This window comes from Hyla sarda, chromosome 5 (assembly GCF_029499605.1).
Source record: "Hyla sarda isolate aHylSar1 chromosome 5, aHylSar1.hap1, whole genome shotgun sequence".
In the NCBI taxonomy this organism is placed as follows: domain Eukaryota; kingdom Metazoa; phylum Chordata; class Amphibia; order Anura; family Hylidae; genus Hyla; species Hyla sarda.
The window spans coordinates 204907354-204928702 of NC_079193.1; the positions used below are offsets into that span (position 1 = coordinate 204907354).

The following is a 21349-nucleotide window of genomic DNA, read 5'->3' on the forward strand; positions in this document are numbered from 1 at the left end:
GACTGTGACCTGCATGCTGTATATACTAAGCATCAAACTTAGTAGAACAGTGCATTGAACTTCAGTGGTGGCTACAGGTAGCCTGACATTTACAATACAACTCTGCGCATCTGAAGACAAATTCCCTGTATGGACTCAAAATGACTAAATTGGAGATAATACAGATAGTACTAACTTGTACAACCCAGAGAAGGATTCAGGAAGCTGTAATTTACATAATCTCTCAATGACGAGCCTCTTCATCAGGGACAGCCAAATTGTATCAAGGTTAGTCATACCTGCCCCTACTCAATGCTGGTGCACAGAAGTGTAATCCTACAGCTAGGGTTCACACCACGTTTTGTTACATACGGCTCCCGTATATGGTTGGGAGGAGGGGGCGGGGCTTAATAGCGGCGGCCGCACTCAGCCGTATTCGGGAACCGTATTTAATGTATGTCTATGAGCCGACCAGAGTGTACCGTAGCCTCCGTTCGACTTCGTTTTCGGCCGTATGTGGTTTCCCGACCGCAGGCAAAAAACGTGGTCGACCCCGTTTTTTGCCTGCGGTCGGGAAACCGCATACGGCCGAAAACGAAGTCGAACGGAGGCTACGGTACACTCCGGTCGGCTCACAGACATACATTAAATACGGTTCCCGAATGTCTGTGAGCCGACCGGAGTGTACCGTGGTCGACCACCCTTGGGCCTGCGGTCGGGAAACCGCATACGGCCGAAAACGAAGCCGACCGGAGGCTGCGGTTCACTCCGGTCGGCTCATAGACATACATTAAATACGGTTCCCGAATACGGCTGAGTGCGTCCGCCGCTATTAAGCCCCGCCCCCTCCTCCCAACCATATACGGGAGCTGTATTTAACAAAACGTGGTGTGAACCCAGCAGGGACTTGCATCTTAATATAGACACTAAAAAATAAAATAAAAAAACTTTGTACTGCACCGGTGTGAAATAGCTTTAAATATGTAAAGTACACTTAAAACACAATTTGGGGCATTTACTAAGGGGTTTAGTCATTTTTTTTCTGACTATTTTTGGCGCAAAATTGTCGCAATTGCGCCTACCCTATAAATTGTGCGACTTTCCCTAGCAAGAGCTAGAAAGTCAAAAAAAAATTTCCCGCTTAATTTACGCAAGTTTTCAGTTTTGACTTGCAGTGGTCAGGAATTTATTAACTGAGACAGTCGCAGTTGCGCAATAAACTGTTGCAACGGCCATAAAAATTGACTAAATTTACTCCAGCTCCAACATGGAGCAGGAAAAGTTACTGCCGCCCGGGCTCCGACATACTTTCTCCCCGCTACCCTCACTGCGCTACCGGGACACTGCAGTGATTTACATTCCCCCCCCCCCCCCCCCTCTCACCTGCCAGCGCCACACAACTCCCATCTGTCTGCTGTTGCAAGACTACAAGTCCCAGCATGGCCTTACAGTGAGGACATGCTGGAAGTTGTAGTCTTGTAGCAGCGGGAGCTGAGCGGCGCGGGCGGGAGACAAGGGGGGGGGGGGGTAGCGGGGAGGCTGTATGAGGAGCCCGGGTGGGAGACAAGGGGGGGGGGGGGGGGTAGCGGGGAGACCGTATGAGGAGCCCGGGCGGGAGACAAGGGTGGGGGGGGGGGGGGTAGCGGGGAGGCCGTATGAGGAGCCCGGGCGGCTGCACTGTAATGTCAGCCCGGGCTCCTGCCCTGAGAGCCATAGGCTTTGGCTGTCAGGGCATGCTGGGTGTTGTAGTTTTGCAACAGCTGGAGGGCCACAGTTTGCAGACCACTGGTTTGTGGTCTGTAAACTGTAGTCCTCCAGCTGTTGCAAAACTAAACAGCTGAAGGGGACCGGCGAAGAAGTTCACTTACCCTTCCGAGGCTCCAGCGACGATCGCTGACGGAGATCGTCGCGCGGCAGTGTCGTGCAGCGCTGGATCCTACGGAAGCCGGTAAGTTGCGCAAGCTTCCCAACCAGGGTGCCTCCAAATGTTGCAAGACTACAACTCCCAGCATGCCTGGACACCCTTTGGCTGTCCGGGCATGCTGGAAGTTGTAGTTTTGCAACAGCTGGAGGCACCCTTGTTGGGAAACACTGGCCTAAAACAGTGTTTCCCAACCAGGGTGCCTCCAGATGTTGCAAGACTACAACTCCCAGCATGCCTGGACAGCCTTTGACTGTCCAGGCATGCTGGGACTTGTAGTTTTGCAACATCTGGAGGCACCTTGGTTGGGAAACACTGTTTTATTCCAGTGTTTCCCAGCCAGGTTGCCTCCAGATGTTGCCAAACTACAACTCCCAGCATGCCTAGACAGCTTTTGACTGTCCAGGCATGCTGGGGCTTGTAGTTTTGCAACATCTGGAGGCACCTTGGTTGGGAAACACTGTTTTAGGCCAGTGTTTCCCAGCCAGGTTGCCTCCAGATGTTGCAAAACTACAACTCCCAGCATGCCTAGACAGCCTTTGACTGTCCAGGCATGCTGGGGCTTGTAGTTTTGCAACATCTGGAGGCACCCTGGTTGGGAAACACTGGCCTAAAACAGTGTTTCCCAACCAGGGTGCCTCCAGATGTTGCAAAACTACAAGTCCCAGGTTGGGAAACACTGTGCCCGGCCTCCGCCCCACCTTACTGTAAGGGCATGCTGGGAGTTTTAGTCCTGCAGCTGGGGGCAGGGGACAAGCTTGTCACTTGCCCACACATCTCCTGCACCACACAACTACAACTCCCAGCATGTCCTTACTGTAAGGGCATGCTGGCAGTTGTAGTCATGCGGGGCGGGAGATGTGTGAGCAGGTGATAATAAATGTACTAACCCATTTTTTTTGTTTTCTTCTCATTTCAGATCCGTGTATCCTGTGGACTCCTTCGGATTCGGTGGACTACTTCGATGACCAGCGTTTTTCTTTGTTTGATTTTAATAAAATGGTTAACGAGGGCTTGTGGGGGAGTGTTTTTTGTAATAAAAATTTTTTAAAACCTGTTGTGTTTTTTTCTTACTTTACTAGACAGGCTTAGTAGTGGAAGCTGTCTTATAGACAGAGTCCATTACTAACCTGGGCTTAGCGCTAGCCACAAAACAGCTAGCGCTAACCCCCTATTATTACCCCGGTACCCAACGCCACAGGGGTGCCGGGAAGAGCCGGTACCAACAGGCCTGGAGTGTCAAAAATGGCGCTCCTGGGCCTAGGCGGTAACAGGCTGGCGTTATTTAGGCTGGGGAGGGCCAGTAACAATGGTCCTCGCCCACCCTGGGAACGTCAGGCTGTTACTGTTTGGTTGGTATTTGGCTGAGAATGAAAATAGGGGGGGGACCCTATGCGGTTTTTTTTTTTAAATAAATAATTAAATATATTTAAAAAACGCATAGGGTCCCCCTATTTTTATTCTCAACCAAATACCAACCAAACAGTAACAGCCTGACGTTACCAGGGTGGGCGAGGACCATTGTTACTGGCCCTCCCCAACCTAAATAACGCCAGCCTGTTACCGCATAGGCCCAGGAGCGCCATTTTTGACGCTCCGGGCCTGTTGGTACCGGCTCTTCCCGGCACCCCTGTGGTGTTGGGTACCGGGGTAATAATTGGGGGTTAGCGCTAGCTGTTTTTGTGGCTAACGCTAAGCCCGGCTTAGTAATGGACTCAGTCTATAAGACAGCTTCCACTACTAAGCCTGTCTAGTAAAGTAAAATAAAAATAAAACACAACAGGTTTTAAAAAAAATTTATTACAAAAAACACTCCCCCACAAGCCCTCGTTAACCATTTTATTAACATCAAGCAAAGAAAAACACTGGTCATCGAAGTAGTCCACCGAATCCGAAGGAGTCCACAGGATACACAGATCTGTAGAAGAAGTAACCAAAAAAAAAAAAGTGTAAGTACATTTAGGGAGAAAAAAACTGTGTTAAAAAAATGTAATAAACACACACACACACACACACACACTAAACGCCGTTTACCACTTCTGAGCCATGACTACAATTTACAGTGATCCCTCAACTTACAATGGCCTCAACATACAATAGTTTCAACATACAATGGTCTTTTCTGGACCATCGTAAGTTGAAACCAGACTCAACATACAATGCTACAGACAGTCCAGATCTGTAAAACGTGTCAATGGCTGGAAGAACCAACCAATCAAAATGGGCATTCACTGGTAAAACCCCTGTATTACTGAAGTGTATGCACTGACTGGTGTCTGGTATTACATGTTCTGTACACTTTACCTGTATCAGGGTTAGCTGCTCTTTTGGACACCAGGTGAGGGCGACTCCATTACTTGTTTGGGACATTGCCTGTACTGTACAGGGCCCCTGAAGAAGCTCCTGTCCTCTACATAGACCAGTGTTTGCCAAGCAGGGTGGCCCCATCTTTTGCAAAACTACAACTCCCAGCATGCCCGGACAGCCTTTGGCTGTCCAGGCATGCTGGGAGTTATAGTTTTGCAACAGCTGGAGGCTCCCTGCTTGGGAAACACTGACATAGACAGTAATTTACAGCTCCCAGCAGATCTTTATTACTTTTATATGTAAGGATTTGCTTTATCTATATCAGTTATCTACTTATTTTTCTTTGTCACTTTTTTCTATTTTTGGATGACATTTTGGTGCCTTTAGAACCAATTACCATGTTTCCATAGAGTTATGGTCTCAACATACAATGGTTTCAACTTACAATGGTTTTCCTGGAACCAATTAATATTGTAACTTGAGGGACCACTGTAGTTATTGAATTATTTAGATGTGGTGAAAAAGCTAAAAAAAAACTCAAACAAAAGATCCAGAAGGAAACCTATTCAGACAGCAGGAAAAAGGAACAGACTATTTTTTCTACTACATGAAGTAAATTTCCCACTTTTGCCTATGTGTGCCAAATTTATTAATGCCGAGCAACAATTTAGTAAATTTGTCGCACATAGTCAAAAATGAAGTAGAAAAAAACAGGGTAAAAACCAGACTACATAGTAAAAGATTAGTAAATGCCCCTCATTATTGAAGAAAAGTGGAACAGAGACTTAATCACGTGGGGATGGGGGTTGCTTTTTTACTTATTTTGTCAGTGACAAGTGTGTGCTAACAAATGAAACTGCCATTTCGTGGTCTGCGGAATATTCTAACCCTGCAGACTACACTGCAGAAAAGAATCCAGCACAGTCAGTCAGAATACACAACAATTATAGGGGACCTTACACCTCTCCTGGAATGTCTTTCAATCATTGGGTTCTCAATGAAATAACAAATTCTGGACCCTCTTTTTGTAGAACTCTGCATTGTGCTGTCCTTCTGTTATTACTACTCGAAATGTATGTGTTTCTTTTCCCTCTGTCAAGCAGCTGTCTCTATATACAGTCTGTTTCCAGTTATTGACAGCAGACACTACATGTTTCCAGGAGAAATTGAAGAGGAACATCACAATGCAGATTTCTCAGAAAAGATTTCACATGGTGAATACAAACATTTACTATCGCACATGGCTCCTGAGGCAATGTAATACATAATAGACTGCAATGTATTGAATGTGCCATAAGAAAAGAATATACACAAAGTCTAATGATGCAAGCAATAAAATGGTCACATTGTTAAATGCACACAGCGAATACCATAACCTTTTTTTTTTTTTTTACTTTAACCCCTTAAGGACCAAGCCCATTTTAACCTTAAGGACCAGGCCAAATTTTTTTTTCCTCCTCTCCTTCTAAAATTCATAACTCTTTCATATTTCCATATCAGGGCTTTTTTGCGTGACCAAATATACTTTGTAATGAAACCTCATTTTACCATAAAATGTATGGTGAACCCCAAAAGAAATTTTTATTTTTATTTTTTTTATTAGGGAGGACATTTAAATGAAAACCACAATTTGCATATTTGAGGGTTTCGTTTTCACACTGTACACTTTACGGTAAAAATGACATGTGTTCTTTATTCTGTGGGTCAATACGATTAAAATGATACCCATGGCTAGATAGTTTTATGTTTTTGTAGCGCTTAACCCCTTAAGGACGCAGCTCATTTTCATCTTAAAGGGGTATTTCAGGAAAACACTTTTTTTTTTTTTTTTTTTTTTTTAATATATCAACTGGCTCCAGAAAGTTAAACAGATTTGTAAATTGCTTCTATTAAAAAAAAAAATCTTAATCCTTTCAGTACTTATGAGCTTCTGAAGTTAAGGTTGTTATCTGTCTAAATCCTCTCTGATGACACCTGTCTTGGGAAACGCCCAGTTTAGGAGAGGTTTGCTATGGGGATTTGCTTATAAACTGGGCATTTCCCGAGACCGGTGTCATCAGAGAGAATTTAAACCGAAAAGAACAACCTTAACTTCAGAAGCTCATAAATACTGAAAGGATTAAGATTTTTTCAATAGAAGTAATTTACAGATCTGGGGGAGGGGGAGGGAGAGAGAGAGAGAGAGAGAGAGAGAGACTTATCTTTATTCTGTAAGTCTATACGGTTAAAATGATACCCTACTTGTATAGGTTTGATTTTGTATCACTTCAGAAAAAAATCATAACTACATACAAGAAAATGTATATGTTTAAAATTGTCTTTCTGAGCCCTATAACTTTATTTTTCTGTGTTCAGGACACTATGAGGGCTCATTTTTTGCGTCATGATCTGAAGTTTTTAGTGGTACCATTTTTGTTCTGATTAGACTTTTTGATCACTTTTTATTCACTTTTTTAGTTGTATAAAAAGTCGAAAAAATTCGCTATTTTGGACTTTTAAATTTTTTTGCACGTACACCATTGAACTTGCGGTTTAAAAAGCATTATATTTTTTTAATTCGGACATTTCCGCACGCAGCGATACCACATATGTTTGTTTTTATTCAGTTTTTTTTTTTTTTTTTGGGGAAATGCCGGGTGATTCAAACTTTTATTAGGGGAAGGGATAATTGAAAGGGTTAATTTTTTTTTTTTTTTTACTTATGCAATATTATAGCTCCTATAGGGGGCTATAACATTGCATTTACTGATCTTTAACACTGATTGATCAATTCCTATGGAGATGCATCAATCAGTGTTTTCGGCTACTGAATGCTATAGCCTGGATCTCAGGCTTGAAGCATTCATTCGGCGATCGGACTGCAGGAAGGAAGGTAAGAGACCTTCCTCCTGTGCTACAGCTGTTCAGGATGCCGCGATTATACCGCGGAGATCACAAACAGCTCCCTGAGCTAGCCGGGCACTTTTACTTTCGTTTTTAGCCACGCGGCTCCGCTTTGAGCGCGTGGCTAAAGGGTTAATAGCACGCGGCACTGCGATCAGTGCCGCACTCTAATAGCGGCAGATCCCAGCTTCACTATGACGCTGGGCCCGCCGCGATATGATGCGGGGTCACCGTGTGACCCCGCGTTATATTGCAGGACTCAGGGCGGAAGTTTACCCCCCTGGGTCCTTAACAGGTTAAGAACTGAGCCATTAATTACTCTAAGATGCTTTTACCGAATATTCTGATATTGTTTTTTCGTGACATATTCTACTTTATTTTGGTGGTAAATTTTCGTCGTTACTTGCATCCTTTCTTGGTGAAAAATCCCAAAATGTCATAAAAATTTTGAAAATGTTGCATATTTCTAACTTTGAAGCTCTGTTTGTAAGGAAAATTGATATTCCAAATACATTTTATATTGATTCACAAATATAATATGTCTACTTTATGTTGGCATTAGAGATGAGCGAATTTACAGTAAATTCGATTCGTCACAAATTTCTCGGCTCGGCAGTTGCTGACTTTAGCCTGCATACATTAGTTCAGCTTTCAGGTGCTCCAGCGGGCTGGAAAAGAAGGATACAGTCCTAGGAAAGTCTCCTAGGACTGTATCCACCTTTTCCAGCCCACCGGAGCACCTGAAAGCTGAACTAATTTATACAGGCTAAAGTAAGCAACTGCCGAGACGTTCGTGACGAATTGAATTTACTGTAAGCTCGCTCATCTCTAGTTGGCATCGTAAAATGGACAAAGTATAGCAGCAATTTTCAAAACTTTCATGAAAATTGCAAAATCTGAAAGGATAAATGTTACAGAACTACAACTCCCAGCATGCCTGACTAATGGCAGGGGATAGGAGGAGATCACTGCAATCTCACTGACAGCTCCGATCATCCCTATTTTCCGGGCGATCAAGTCACCAGAGACCCGATCAGCCCGGAATAGCTGTTGGCCAATACAGCGGGTCCCCGGCTGCTGCTAGCAGCCGGAACCTGCCGTGTATGACAGGGGCACTGCTCCGATGCTCATGGTTATACACAGCACATAAATATATGTCCTTGTGCGCTAAGTACCGCGGCACCAGGACGTACATTTACATCTGTGGCCATTAAGGGGTTAAACATTTTCATAGGAATTTTTATTTTCTTCCCTGTGGTCGTAAGTAATTCCAATAGGAGCATATAGGTTTTGTTCATGTATTGAATGTGTGGTGCGCTTGGGGGATGTAGGGTGAACAGGGGTGTTGCAGGATATCATTATCCCTTGATTGTCATGACGCCAGGGTGTGGGCTTCCTCAATGTATATGTCCTACTGCCACCTGTCCCAGGAAAGATAGGGAGGAATAAAGGATTGTGCACAGCAGAAGTTGTAGTGAACTAGAAATAACTTTACTGCAGATTTTATGCAGATAAGTCTTTTAAAAGAGTAAAATAAGTGATAGAGTAAAGTCAAAAAGAGTAAAATAAGCTTTGATTTTTGCTGTATGCTGTTCGACTGAATTTAGGGGTAGGTGTAGGATTGGTAAGATTTGGAGTCAGATCAACTTACTGTTTTAGAAAGTGGCTGAAGTGGAAGGCTTCAGGCCTAGCTTGTCTTGTAGCTGTGATAACAGATCTGCTCAGTTTGGTAGTCCAGAACAAAGAGAGAGATTATTGGATGAAGCACACTTATATACAGAAGGGGCAAGATCAAAGCTTATTGGTCCCCAAACCTGTCGGTCCTAAACAAAGGCATTATGGTTACATCACATGACCCAAAGGTCCTTTAAACCTAGCATAACACAATTCACTAGAAATCACGTGATCAAAGGTCCTGTACATCAATTACATTATCATATAGTATATTAAATATATACATGTCTAAATGGCATGAGGCGACTAGGGGTTAACCCACCAGGAAAGCCCTACCAGCATGGAGGAACTGACTGTGGGGCCTTACGACAAAGGTACAGGACCAAGTCCAGTACCGGGACACCACAAATGTATCTGTTCTGCTGCAACATATACCTTTTTAATAAAAGCAAAACAAACGGCATACTCTTCGATTTCAGCTGTGTATTTCATACTATTATATATTAGTGTGAGCTAGTAAACAACAAAGCCAATAGGCAATGGGAGCACAAGGAGTCAATTGGCACGGTTGACAAGAAGTCGACAGGACCGGCCAGCACAAATTGCAAAGTGTTGCATGTGTATTAGAGGAAGAGTAAATGTAAAGATAATGGAATTTGTACTAATGTAGCACTCTCCCCCTGTTTCAGTCTTGAAATTCTGTATTGAAGAAACAACTTGGTGCACTGCACATATTCACATCACGGGTGGAGAAATAAAAGCAAAGTTATGTTCTTCAATAAAGAATTTCAAGGCTGAAACTCGGGGAGGGCTACATTCGTGTAAATTCTATTTTCTTCTCAATGTGATTTGGGGCACTTATTTCAATAAAAAAAAAAAAAAAAAAAACATGCAATTTGATGCTTGGAGTGTTATGACACCATTAATGGGTTTCTTTTGACTTTGGCATTTGTAATATAATTTTAATAGGATCGACTAATTTATTTATTTTTTATATTTTTTTTATTTTTTTTTTGAATGCTGTTCATTTATTAACAGACTTGCTGCCTTCAAGAAACGGTGAGAAATATACTGAACGTTTTCTACAAGAAGTTTTTGAAATTCTTTTCAGTTACATTAGAAAAACATTTGATGGGAAAAGTAAAGTTCTAGATTTCCATCACCCTCATCAGTTACTGGAAGGCTTGGAAGGATTTAACCTTGAAATATCTGATCAGCCTGAGCCTTTGGAACAGATTCTTGGTGAATGCAGAGATACTCTAAAATATGGCGTTAAAACAGGTATGTATATCCTTTAAAAAAAAAAAAATATTGTGACGATCCGTCTTGGGGATTAGCTCTGGGATCGTCCTGGACCACGCCACAGGATGCGTTTCTTCTCAATAAACCAGCAAACAAACGTTTATAATGCAAATCTGGCACCTTGCCAGTTTTATTAGACAGGTTGCAGGGAAAGAAATAAACAAAAAGCAGGAACAAAACAAAATCCTAGACCGTCTGGTCACTGACTAAACAGATCAGCTTGTCCTGACTAACAACCGCTGAGCTTCCCTCAGCCGGTTAAACATATGTCCCCTGCAACCTTCTACTCACACTTCATGTCACTCTCTTTGAGCCAATCATAGCTCGGGCTGTGAACTCCTCAGCAGGCTCTGTCTCTTCCCTACAGCCCACATGCTGTCTCCTAGGAAGAGCCTAGATTAGACTGAGTCTCCATCTTATATACACACACCTCTCTTCCCTCCTGCCTCATTACTTAAGAAGCAGGTGAGAGCTTCTGCAGGGTGAGCCAAGGAAATACACCCTTTCCTTGCCACACTATATATATATATATATATATATATATATATATATATATATATATATATATATATATATATATATATATATATATATATATATATATATATATATATTATAGTGGTGTATAGTAATAGTGTAGTATAGTTTAGTATAGTAATAGTATATCACCTACACGCTCTTCTTGGGAATAAATCCTATAATGAACCAGGTAACAATATCAACCCAATAAATAACATACACTTGTCACCTCCAAAAAATAACCACTAATTACCATTAGTATCAAATACCTCCTGACAAAGTTGGGCAACCCACGAAACAACGTCCATTGAGGGTGCACGGGATCCTCAGATGGCCACGGTAAGGCTGCTTTCACACTATGAAAAGTACCTGTTATAAAATAGCGGGAGATTTGTAAATTGTTTTCAGCACTGCCAGGTGCTTGTGATCCCCCAGGCACTACTTGAAATGCCCTTTTAAGGGAATCTGTCAGCCAGAATATGAAGTATCTCACAAGTCAGTGCACCCCTTAAATTTTTCTAGATATTTAATCTTTTCATGTTACAACACTAAAGAAATGACTCTTCAACAATGTAATGTAGGGAGTGCAAAGCCTGTATAACAATGTTTTAATTGTGTCCCCCTCAAAATAACTCCGCACACAGCCGGGAACGTTGCAAGATCTCAAACATAGGGGTCTAGAGACCTTAAGCCCAAGCCACCTCCCTGACCACACCATCAGTCATGCACCTAACAATGCCCTCATTTGTGCCCAATCACAGCCAACCCCTTCTTTCAATATACTCACTACTACCAGCGGGCAACTGTATAGTGTGGTTTCAGCAATCGCATTACGATCACTCTCCACAACTTGTATGTACAGGTAATCTGTACGAGCCGAGATTTCAGTGTGTGTGTGTGTGTGTGTGTGTGTGTGTGTGTGTGTGTGTGTGTGTGTTTTTATTTTTTTTATTTTTCCTTTTGTGAATGATGTCAGTGGTAAAGTGCATTGCGATTAAATTATTTCCAAGTATAATAATCAAATATACCAATTGGCAAAGCACGAAGTATGTAAGAATCATGTAAAACTACAGCTCCCAGTATGTTCAAAGTAGTGCTAAGGTTATGCTGAGAGTTGTTGTTCGTTCTGCAAATCTGATGGGTACATGTGGCTACAGCTCTGATGGGACATAGTCAGGAGATTATACAATAACAGTGACTATAGGTGACGTCTTATAGAATTCAGATTGTATATAACACTGACTTTTTCAAGCTAAATCTTCTCTCTGCAGAACTTGACACTAGACATGTGCAGAACCAAAAATTTTTTTTTTTTTTTTTTTTTTCGGTTCTGTGAATATTCGGAATGCTGTGCATTCGTCATATTCAGTTTTCGGATGCATCCGGAATTTTTTTTTTTGTTTTCGGATGCAATCGTTTAAAAAACTGATGCATTCGTTAAAAACAATGAATGCATTCGTTAATTCTGATTTTTGGTTCTGTACATGTCTAGTGATCCCTCAACATATGATGGTAATTCGTATGTTGAGGGATTCGTGTAATGTAAAAAAGTAAAGTCCTACTCCCCTGTCCCCGCTGCTTCCGATGGTGTCCCCGGGCCTGCGCTGGGCTCTCCTAGTCCTCTTTGGTACTCTGCTGGGCTCTCCTGGCCTTCTCCAGTCATCTGTTGTCTGCCGCAAGGCCTTACTGGGCCTCCGTAGCGACGTCATCACGTCGCTGCCGCACACCGTTCCTATTGAATGACGGGACGGCGTCATGACGTCGGAGGGAGACCCATATGAAGGCCCCCGGACCAGCCCAGGACCCACCGGAGGAAGGCCCAGAGCAGCGCGTCAAGGTGAGTGAACCTGCCCAGGCTGCTTCAACTGCTATCTGGCAGCAGCTTAAGCATTATGCACTGCCAGATAGCAGTTGCATGGCCCCGACATTCGGTATACTGATAATGAATGCGTTCGTTATGCGTTAGTTAACGAATGCATTTGTTAACTGTATATTCGTATGCTTTTTCGGGATTTTGTAATTTTTTTTTTTTGTGCATTCTTTTCGTAACGAACATCCGAAAACATGAAAATTCGTTTCGTTCCCTGTTCGTTAAGAAACAAATTGCACATGTCTACTTGACACCCAGATGACATTGGCTCCTCACTTAGTCAGCACTGATCCTCTATATGAAAACAATAATTAATATGAACATGCCAGACAGTGTTCTCTGAATATAATATTGCCACACACTCTACGCTCTGAATATAATACTGCCACACACTCTGAATAAAATACTGCAACATATTGTCCCATAAAAAAAAAAAAAAAAAAAACCTACCACCTTAGAAATTCCTTATAATAAACACCATACCTCTGAAATGTAAAACACTGTGCCCCTCACATACAGTAATGCCCCCCACATAATATCCTCTGTGTCACCCAAATATTCATGGTGCCCAAAACCTTGCCTTATCCACATTCCAATGGGCAGCTCCACCTTTTTTTTAATGCCTGCAGTGGGAACGGGATCTTCAGTCAGGCGCAAGGCTGTCCCATCATTCTTCTAGGGGATTGCGGCTCACACAATGTTGGCATGAATTCTCTGCAGCAGGGGCATTGCTAGGGACCTAATACATCCAGGGCACAGGCCCACTGTGTTCCATCATGGTCACCATACTGTACTGTAATGTGACAAAACTGTATTATTCCTGTACTTTACAGGTTAATGTGCACAGTGCATTATCCCTGTATTGTGAATTCACAGTGTTGTCGCGGTACAGGGTTAACATGCAGTTACAGCACAATAGTGTTAGAATTCACAGCAGGGGGTGAAAAGGGCATGGACCAGGAGAGAATCAAAAAAGATTGGCCTAGAAGGAAGGAATTAAAATGTGAAAGCATGTTATATAGGACCTTTAATTTTTATTTATTTTTATAGCTCACAGGAAATCAACACTAATGCTACTTAAATGTGTGCAATGTTTGCAAATTTTTTTTTTTTTTTACCCCTCAGGCCATCCTCGATATTTCAATCAACTTTCCAGTGGCCTAGACTTGGTTGGACTAGCTGGTGAATGGTTGACTGCAGCAGCAAATACGAACATGTGTGTATCTGCTTTCCTTAATATTCCTACCAATACTTGTGTTGGTCGTGTTGTTGCAGTTTTCTGTTATTAATTTTTTTTTTTTCTGTAGGTTTACATATGAAATTGCACCAGTGTTTGTGATTATGGAAGGGTTATTGATTAAGAAAATGCACGAGTTGGTTGGCTGGGGAGAAATTGAAGCTGATGGTATATTCTCTCCTGGTAAGTTTGAGGCCTTGAGTCACCTTAAGATCAGTGGGGGTTCAACCTTTTTGGGGTCCCCATACTTACTGGGAACCTAACCAGTCCTGCAGCAGCAGCAGGCTTGTACATGACTCATGGACAAGGCTGCATGAGAAGACAAGCCAATCACCTCCCACCAAAAGGGAGGGACACTCCCACTTCCCATGAGAGGATATATAACACTGAGCCAATGGAGAGGTATTTTTTTTATATTAAACTATAACTGCTGACTAATCCGCATTCGTTACGAATTTCATGAAAAATTCGATTTGCAATGAATGCGAATATCGCCGCAATGCTACCACGCAAATCCCTTCATTAAACCACATTTAGTGCGGTCCAGGCTCTAGGGCATCTAAAATGGCGGATCCACATGCAAGGAAATGGAACAAGGAACTCTGGGAAGGGTAGTCGGGATGACCCTGAATCACATGCAGGATGCAGCCTATCAGCAGCCAGCCACCCCTGTGATGTCAGGCCTATATAATCGGCAGCCATATTGCGGCCAGTCACTTCATTCATTACACTGCAGAAAGATAGGACGGACAGCCTGTGTGTGTTACAAAGAAAAGCATTTTCCAGCAGAGTTTCACCTCCTAGTCACATCGGTGTTCTGGTGGACAGAGAGCAGTGCTTTTTTTCCACTGAAAAGGATTTTGAATGCAGCCATTATCCTCCCATTCACTTTCTACAGCATTAAATTACAGAGAGGGGCAGAGATCTGTGTGTTGCCTCATACATTTCAACAAGCTGCTTCAACTTCATAAACCTTAGCAGAGGAGGCAGGAACAATTTTTCAGTGCAATTCTGTGTCTTTGTTCCACAACAAATCATCTGCTGGTTATACTAGTCTGTAGACTGTATGATACCCGGCAGTCAATTCCTAATAGTCTTTGACAGAGTGACATTTTGGGATTAGTACACAACTTTTGTGTGCTCCAGCGCTGGTGTTGTGCAAAAAAATTAGTGTTTAAAAAAAAAAAAAAATTCTTTAGCGTACAGTAGCGCATTTTTCTGCCCTCATAAGTGCATACCACATGCGTACTAAGTAGTGTACTATTTTGGACCTGTTAATCTGGCTGTCCTTTCACAGTATCTAGGCCCTTGACTGAAGTACACACCTGCTGCTGTTCTAGACATATATCGTTTACTGTTTTAATACGAATAGTAATACTGTTTTAAGCCTAGTGAACCATTTGCAAGGCATCCTAACAATGGGATTTCATGCACTTCAGCTACTCGGTACAGTATACCACAAAGCACACCCTCCTTGAGCTGCAGAGTCAGAACGGGATCCCACAACATAGTCTGATTTCTGACGTTGCCACACGTTGGAATTCCACCCTCCATATGTTGGACCGACTGTACGAAAAGAGAAGCAATCACTATTTCTTGATGATCCAAGCAATAGAGGTACTCCCCTGTGTAACTTCAATGTGAACCAGTGGCAGCTCATACATGACACCTGCCCTTTGAGGAAGTCACCAGGATTATGGGATGAACTACGCCATTCCACTGCTTCATTTCTTACAACACGTGTTGGAAACAATGCTGGTCAGGGCAATTGAGACGTGGCGCCTACATCTCACGGCCACATGAGCCCTGTGGGGGCTGAATTGGAGGAGGGGGAGGGCACAGTTTAGGTTTCGCCAGATGGACCGTTTTTCTAGTAAGACTGAGGACCCAGCCACACCCTGGCAGTATGCAGTGGAGATGGAGGCAGGGTGTCCCTCCAAGTCACTTGCACAAATGGCAAATGGCAAATGGCTCGCTTGTGTAGTGACAGCCGAATTGTCACCATTCAGCAGCGGGATGACTTCTGGCTCTCCACCTTTTATTGAACCCTCGCTACCGCCACAAAATAGGGGCCTTTTATACACCCACTGAGAGGGAGGACAAACTGCATAGGTTGCCCCTATTGTAGGTCAGTCAGTTTGCCAATGCCTATCGGCGCCATCGTCCATCCTCTCGAAGGTCTGACTCGGGGTGGCCCTCTGCGCTCACCTTCCACTGCTATGACTGCTGGGGAGTGGTGGGGTGGCAGGAGCAGTACCAGCTCCATCAGCAGCAGCCTGAGTCTACAGTCACTGACTAGTAGCTTTCTTCACCCGTATAGTGAAGCAACTCATCAGCAGCAGGTACACCTGGAGCAGGACCTGAACCAGCAGGTGTTGGCATACCTTGACATGCCCATGCCAACACACCTTGAAGATCCGCTGGACTTCTGGGCAACCAAACTTGATTTGTGGCCGCAACTAGCAGAGTTTTCCCCTGAAAAGCTGTGCTGCCCGGCCAGTAGTGTGCCATCAGAGCGGGTGTTTAGAGTGGCGGGGGCCATAGTCACCCCAAGGAGAACTCCTCTGTCCACAAAAACTGTGGAGAGACTGACCTTTTTGTGAAGATGGATCAGCCAGGATTTCCAACCACCAATGAATGATGCGAGAGTAGATTGTCACTATCCATATTTGTGAAGTGTTGGTGTAGCACTATGATCAAACAGTTCAAATGCACTGCTCCCCAGTAATAAACATTCTTCCGCATCAGACCCTTTTTTTTTTTTTATTTTTATTTTTTTATTTTTTTTTATTTTTTTTACCCACCTTCATCAACGGATACTTATATTGCCACCCACCGTACCACTCCATCACTGGGTCACTTTCAGGACTCCTGATGTTGCTGCTGCCACCTCCAGGCTGTGCCATTCAACCACTATATGGTCTCCTCATACTGATGGCCCCTCCAGGCTCTGTCATTGAGCCGCCATGTGACATGTGATTCCTTGATAGATTTGGTCCTTTGTAACCACACGCCGTGGCCTGGGACATTTAAAACTTGGGAGTGTAATATTTCACCCCTTAAGGACTCGGCCTATTTGGGCCTCAAAGGGGTTATCCAGGAAAAACTTTTTTATTTTTTTTAATTTTTTTATATCAACTGGCTCCAGAAACAGATTTGTAAATTACTTCTATTAAAATGTTTTAATCCTTTCAGTACTTATGAGCTGCTGAAATTGAGTGTTCTTTCCTGTGCTCTCTGACACGTGTCTCAGAAACCGCTCAGTTTAGAAGCAAATCCCCATAGCAAACTTCTTCTACTCTGTGCAGTTCCCGAGACAAGCAGAGATGTCAGCAGAGAGCAATGTTGCCAGACAGGAAAAAACTCAACTTCAGCAGCTGATAATTATTGAAAGGATTAAGATTTTTTTAATAGAAGTAATTTACAAAATTAGTTTAACTTTCTGGAGCCAGTTGATATAAGTAATTTTTTTTTTTTTTTTTTGTTCCTCCTCTCCTTCAAAAATTTTCATCCACAGACTAGTATGAAGGCTTGTTTTTTGCGTGACCAGTTGTCCGTTGTAATGCCATCACTCACTTTACCATAAAATGTATGGCGCAAACATAAAAATACTATTTGTGTGGGAAAATTAAAAAGAAAACCACAATTTTGGAAAGTTTCATTTTCACGCCGTAAAATTTACGGTAAAAATGATGTGTTCTTTATTCTTTGGGTCATTATGATTAAAATGATACCAATGATAACATGCTCTATCACTGTTGCGCTTTAAAAAAAAAAAAAAAAAAAAAAAAAAAAATCACACTCTTTAACCAAAGTAGTAAGTTTGCTGATGCTGCAGTCCCTCCCCTATTAACTTTTTTCATTTTTTCCGTATAAGTAGCGGTATGAGGACTCATTTTTTGTGCTGTGATCTGTACTTTTTATTGAGACCATATTTGCTTATAAAACTTTATACATAATTTTTTTTCAATTTTTTTGGGGAATAAAATGTTAAAAAAAAGCCCAAAATTGCTGGATTTAAAAAAATTTTTTTTTTTTTTATATTTTTCTATTTTTTTTTTCTCGTTCAACTTACGGTATCAACATTTTTATTTTAATATTTTGGATATTTATGCACACGGTGATACCAAATACCGTATTTATCGGGGTATACCACGCACCGGCCTATAACGCGCACCCTCATTTTACCAAGGATATTTGGGTAAAAAAAATTTTTTTAACCAAATATCCTTGGTAAAATGAGGGAGCGTGGGTGCATGCGTATACCCCCAGGAAAGGCAGGGGAAGAGAGGCCGTCGCTGCCAGCTTCTCTCCCCCTGCCTTTCCTGGGGTCTAGAGCCCTGCTGCCGCCGCTTGTCTCCCGCTGGTTATCTATGTCATTGCGTCTCGCAGCGCATAGCAACGACACGGGACACACACCGGAGGCCTGAAGCAGCGCAGACCCGACCCCGGCAACAGGTAACTATACAACCGGGGATGGGGGGGCAATGGGGCAGCGGTGCCGGCAATGGGTGCCACTGCCCCTTCATTCCCCCTGTCTGTCGGCGCCGCTGCCAAATTGCCGGCACTGCTTCTCTCCCCCTGGCTATCAGCACCGGCTAGGGGCTCTAGACCCCAGGACAGGCAGAGAAGCCTGCAGCGACGGCAGGTCTCTGCACCTGCAAAGCCGCTGCAGTTCATTGATTTAAAGCACAGCGGCTTATCGGTATCATTGAACTGCAGCGGCTTATCGGTGTATAACATGCAGGTAGACTTTAGGCTTAAAATTTTAGCCTAAAAAGTGCATTATACGCTGATAAATACGGTATGTTTATACATTTTATTTACACTTTTTGGAGGTGAAATAGGGAAAATGGGACAATATAGGTTTTTAATGGGGGAGGGTGTTTTTCGCTTAATTTTATTTAAATTTTTTTGATTTAATTTTTTTACTTTTACTCTTTAATAGTTCCCATAGGGGACTATTTTATAGCAATCCGATTTGCTAATATTGTTCCTTGCTATGCATAGTACATAGCACTGATCAGTATCTGTCATCTTCTGCTCTGCTTGATCACAGACCAGAGCAGAACTGTGGAAGGCAGCTGAGGGGACCTCCATCTGCCGTTCTGGATGATTGGATCACTGCGGCATCGCTGCGGGCGATCCGATCATCCATTTTAGTGACCGCAATGCTGCAGATGCCACGATCTGTATTGATCATGGCATCTGAGGGGTTAATGGCGGACATCCGCGCAATCGTGGATGTCCGCCATTACCGGCAGGTCCCTGGCTGCTATCAGCAGCCGGGACCTGCTCAGCATAGCTCAGATGCTAGCGGTTATGTATAGGACTCAAATGTACGTCCTGGTGCATTGAGTACCAGCTCACCAGGACGTACATTTACGTCCGGCATCGTTAAGAGGTTAAATTTCAATTTCGAAATTTTCAATTTTAAAATTCATCTTTTAATCTTGGGGATTGTAAAGCCCTATTGTCTACTCATGCTGCTGCCAGCTCTAGGCTGTGTTATTGTGCAACCATATGCTCTCCTTATGTTGTTGGCACTTTAAATTAAACTTTTTAAATGTTAATATATCTAAAATCTTCAATTTAAAATTTCAAAAATATCTTTTAATCTTCTCTTGTGAGGCCCTTTTGGTCTTGTCAGGCTGTTGCCACCTCCAGACTGGGTCATTCTGCCACTATATGGTCTCCTCATGCAGCCACCAATTCCAGGCTGTGTTATTCTGCCAGATTATGGTCTCCTCATGCTGCTGCCATGTCTAGGCTCTGTCAATGCCGCCATGTGACTCCTCCTTTGGGTTTTGTGGTCATACAGTATTAGTTCAAAGTAAACACCGGGACATTAAACTTGGGAATCCAAATATAAATTTTCAATTTAAAAAAAAATCGATGTAATCTTTTCAAGACTGAGGCCCTCTGGTTAGCTACGTCATGTTATCTGTGGAATTATCACAAGAATCCAATGGAACAGCTTGGAGCAATAACAATGAACCATAACTAATTAAATGAAACCTTCACACTTTCCTAGGCAGGGGGGCGCTGAGAAGCATGGACTGGAACAGGTGGTATCTCGCCTGGCGGAGGACCGCCAGCTCGATGCTCACCAGAATGGGTACTCAAATTTTTTTATTTTTTTTTATTCAAATAAAAAAAAAAATTGCATAAAAAATTTCCTTATTCTCTTCAATTTTAAAACCATATGGTCTCCCTGCCCCTGCTGCAGCAGTGATTCTAATAGCAATGCCTGTAATCTGCATGTTATATGGAATAACAGTGTTATTTCACTAACACAGCACACTCCCTATGCATGTTAGGACGAGGCAAAGTGCTCTACACCCCTATTGAGGCTCTCCGTAGGCAAGAAAATAGAATTTTTTTTATTTTTTTATAGCTCACCGCAAATTCGGTCAATTTTTTTTTTTTTCTGAATTTTTCAAAAGTTCGCTCATCTCTATCTTTTATAGGTACAGAGTCCCCATACAGGATACAGCACCAATCAAGGTCCAGTTAAGTGCAGGCTAAAATACTTTATTGCATCAGAGTATACAAATGCGACGTTTCGGCTAGTGAGCCTTTCTCAAGCATAGTGCATACATAAATACAACAATACTTATATAGGTAACAGATACACGTGATAGGTGGAAACACAGGTGCAAAAAGTGCAGCATTATTCATTAAGCCAAACTCCATAGGTTTAGACGGTGGTCATATGACAGAGCTGTCAAGCATAAAAACATTCAAAATATAATCTAAATGCAGTGTGGTAAATCCAGAACAATTGGAGTGGCAGACAGAAGGAGACTCCATACTGTCAATGCAGGTCTCTGATTCCCCTGTGCATGTGCTAGTACATAACGGTGTCAGCTCAGCTGTCCTCTAACAGATGCACAGATCCAGCTGACAGACCTTAGCAGCCAAATGTCAGTCAGGTAACTCAATGGATCTGCCAGGGTCCGGAATGGGATCAACCAAAATGAAATGATGGTTTCACATAAAGGAGTACAGTCAGAGAATGGATGTAGATTTGATATATTGTGCTGTGGAATCCACTGTGTATGGTCTTCTCCAATTTGTCAACATGTACAAATATCGAACAGTGCCTAAAAAAAACAATGCATAAAAAATGACAAATAAAAAGCTGAAGGGGGAGAAAAAGGGAGGGGGAAGAGGGAAAAAAAGGGGGATAAAAATAAACAAGAGTGAAAAACCAAAAAGTAGCATGAAAAAGGGAAATGGAATGAGCTGGAAAAAAAAGTGTGTGGGTGGGGGGAGAAGCTAACAAGCACAAGTTACATTTAAGGCTTAAGATTAAAATCAGCGTTCAAGCCATGTGGCTGTAAAGTGTTTAGTTTGTGGATCCATTTAAGTTATTTTTGTTTTAAAATTCCCTGTCGCCTCCTCTCCTAAGTGGGGGGGGGGGGGGGGGGGGGGTGGACATGGTCTATTATTCTGAAGTGTAGTTGGCTAATATTGTGGCCCACCGCCAAAAAAAAAAAAAAAAAGTTTTTGGTTCGGGAGCTCAACCTTTCCTGTCCTAATGGATGATTTGTGACCATTTAAGCAGATCAGACACTCATTAGTGGTTTCCCTTACCATAGTAATGCCCACAGAGGCATTGCAGTAAATAGATGATAATGATGACCTGCAAGTA

At 42.7% G+C, this 21349-nt stretch overlaps 1 protein-coding gene across 1 annotated transcript in view; it reads left to right on the forward strand.

Moving 5' to 3' along the window:
• LOC130272631 (glutamate decarboxylase 1-like) overlaps positions 1-21349 on the forward strand; it is a gene marked incomplete in the record, with an annotated part of 57059 nt that overhangs the window by 4722 nt on the left and 30988 nt on the right. The window contains 3 exon segments of the mRNA XM_056518460.1: positions 9803-10045; positions 13581-13671; positions 13763-13875. Of these exon segments, the coding sequence (XP_056374435.1) occupies positions 9803-10045; positions 13581-13671; positions 13763-13875 (447 nt within the window).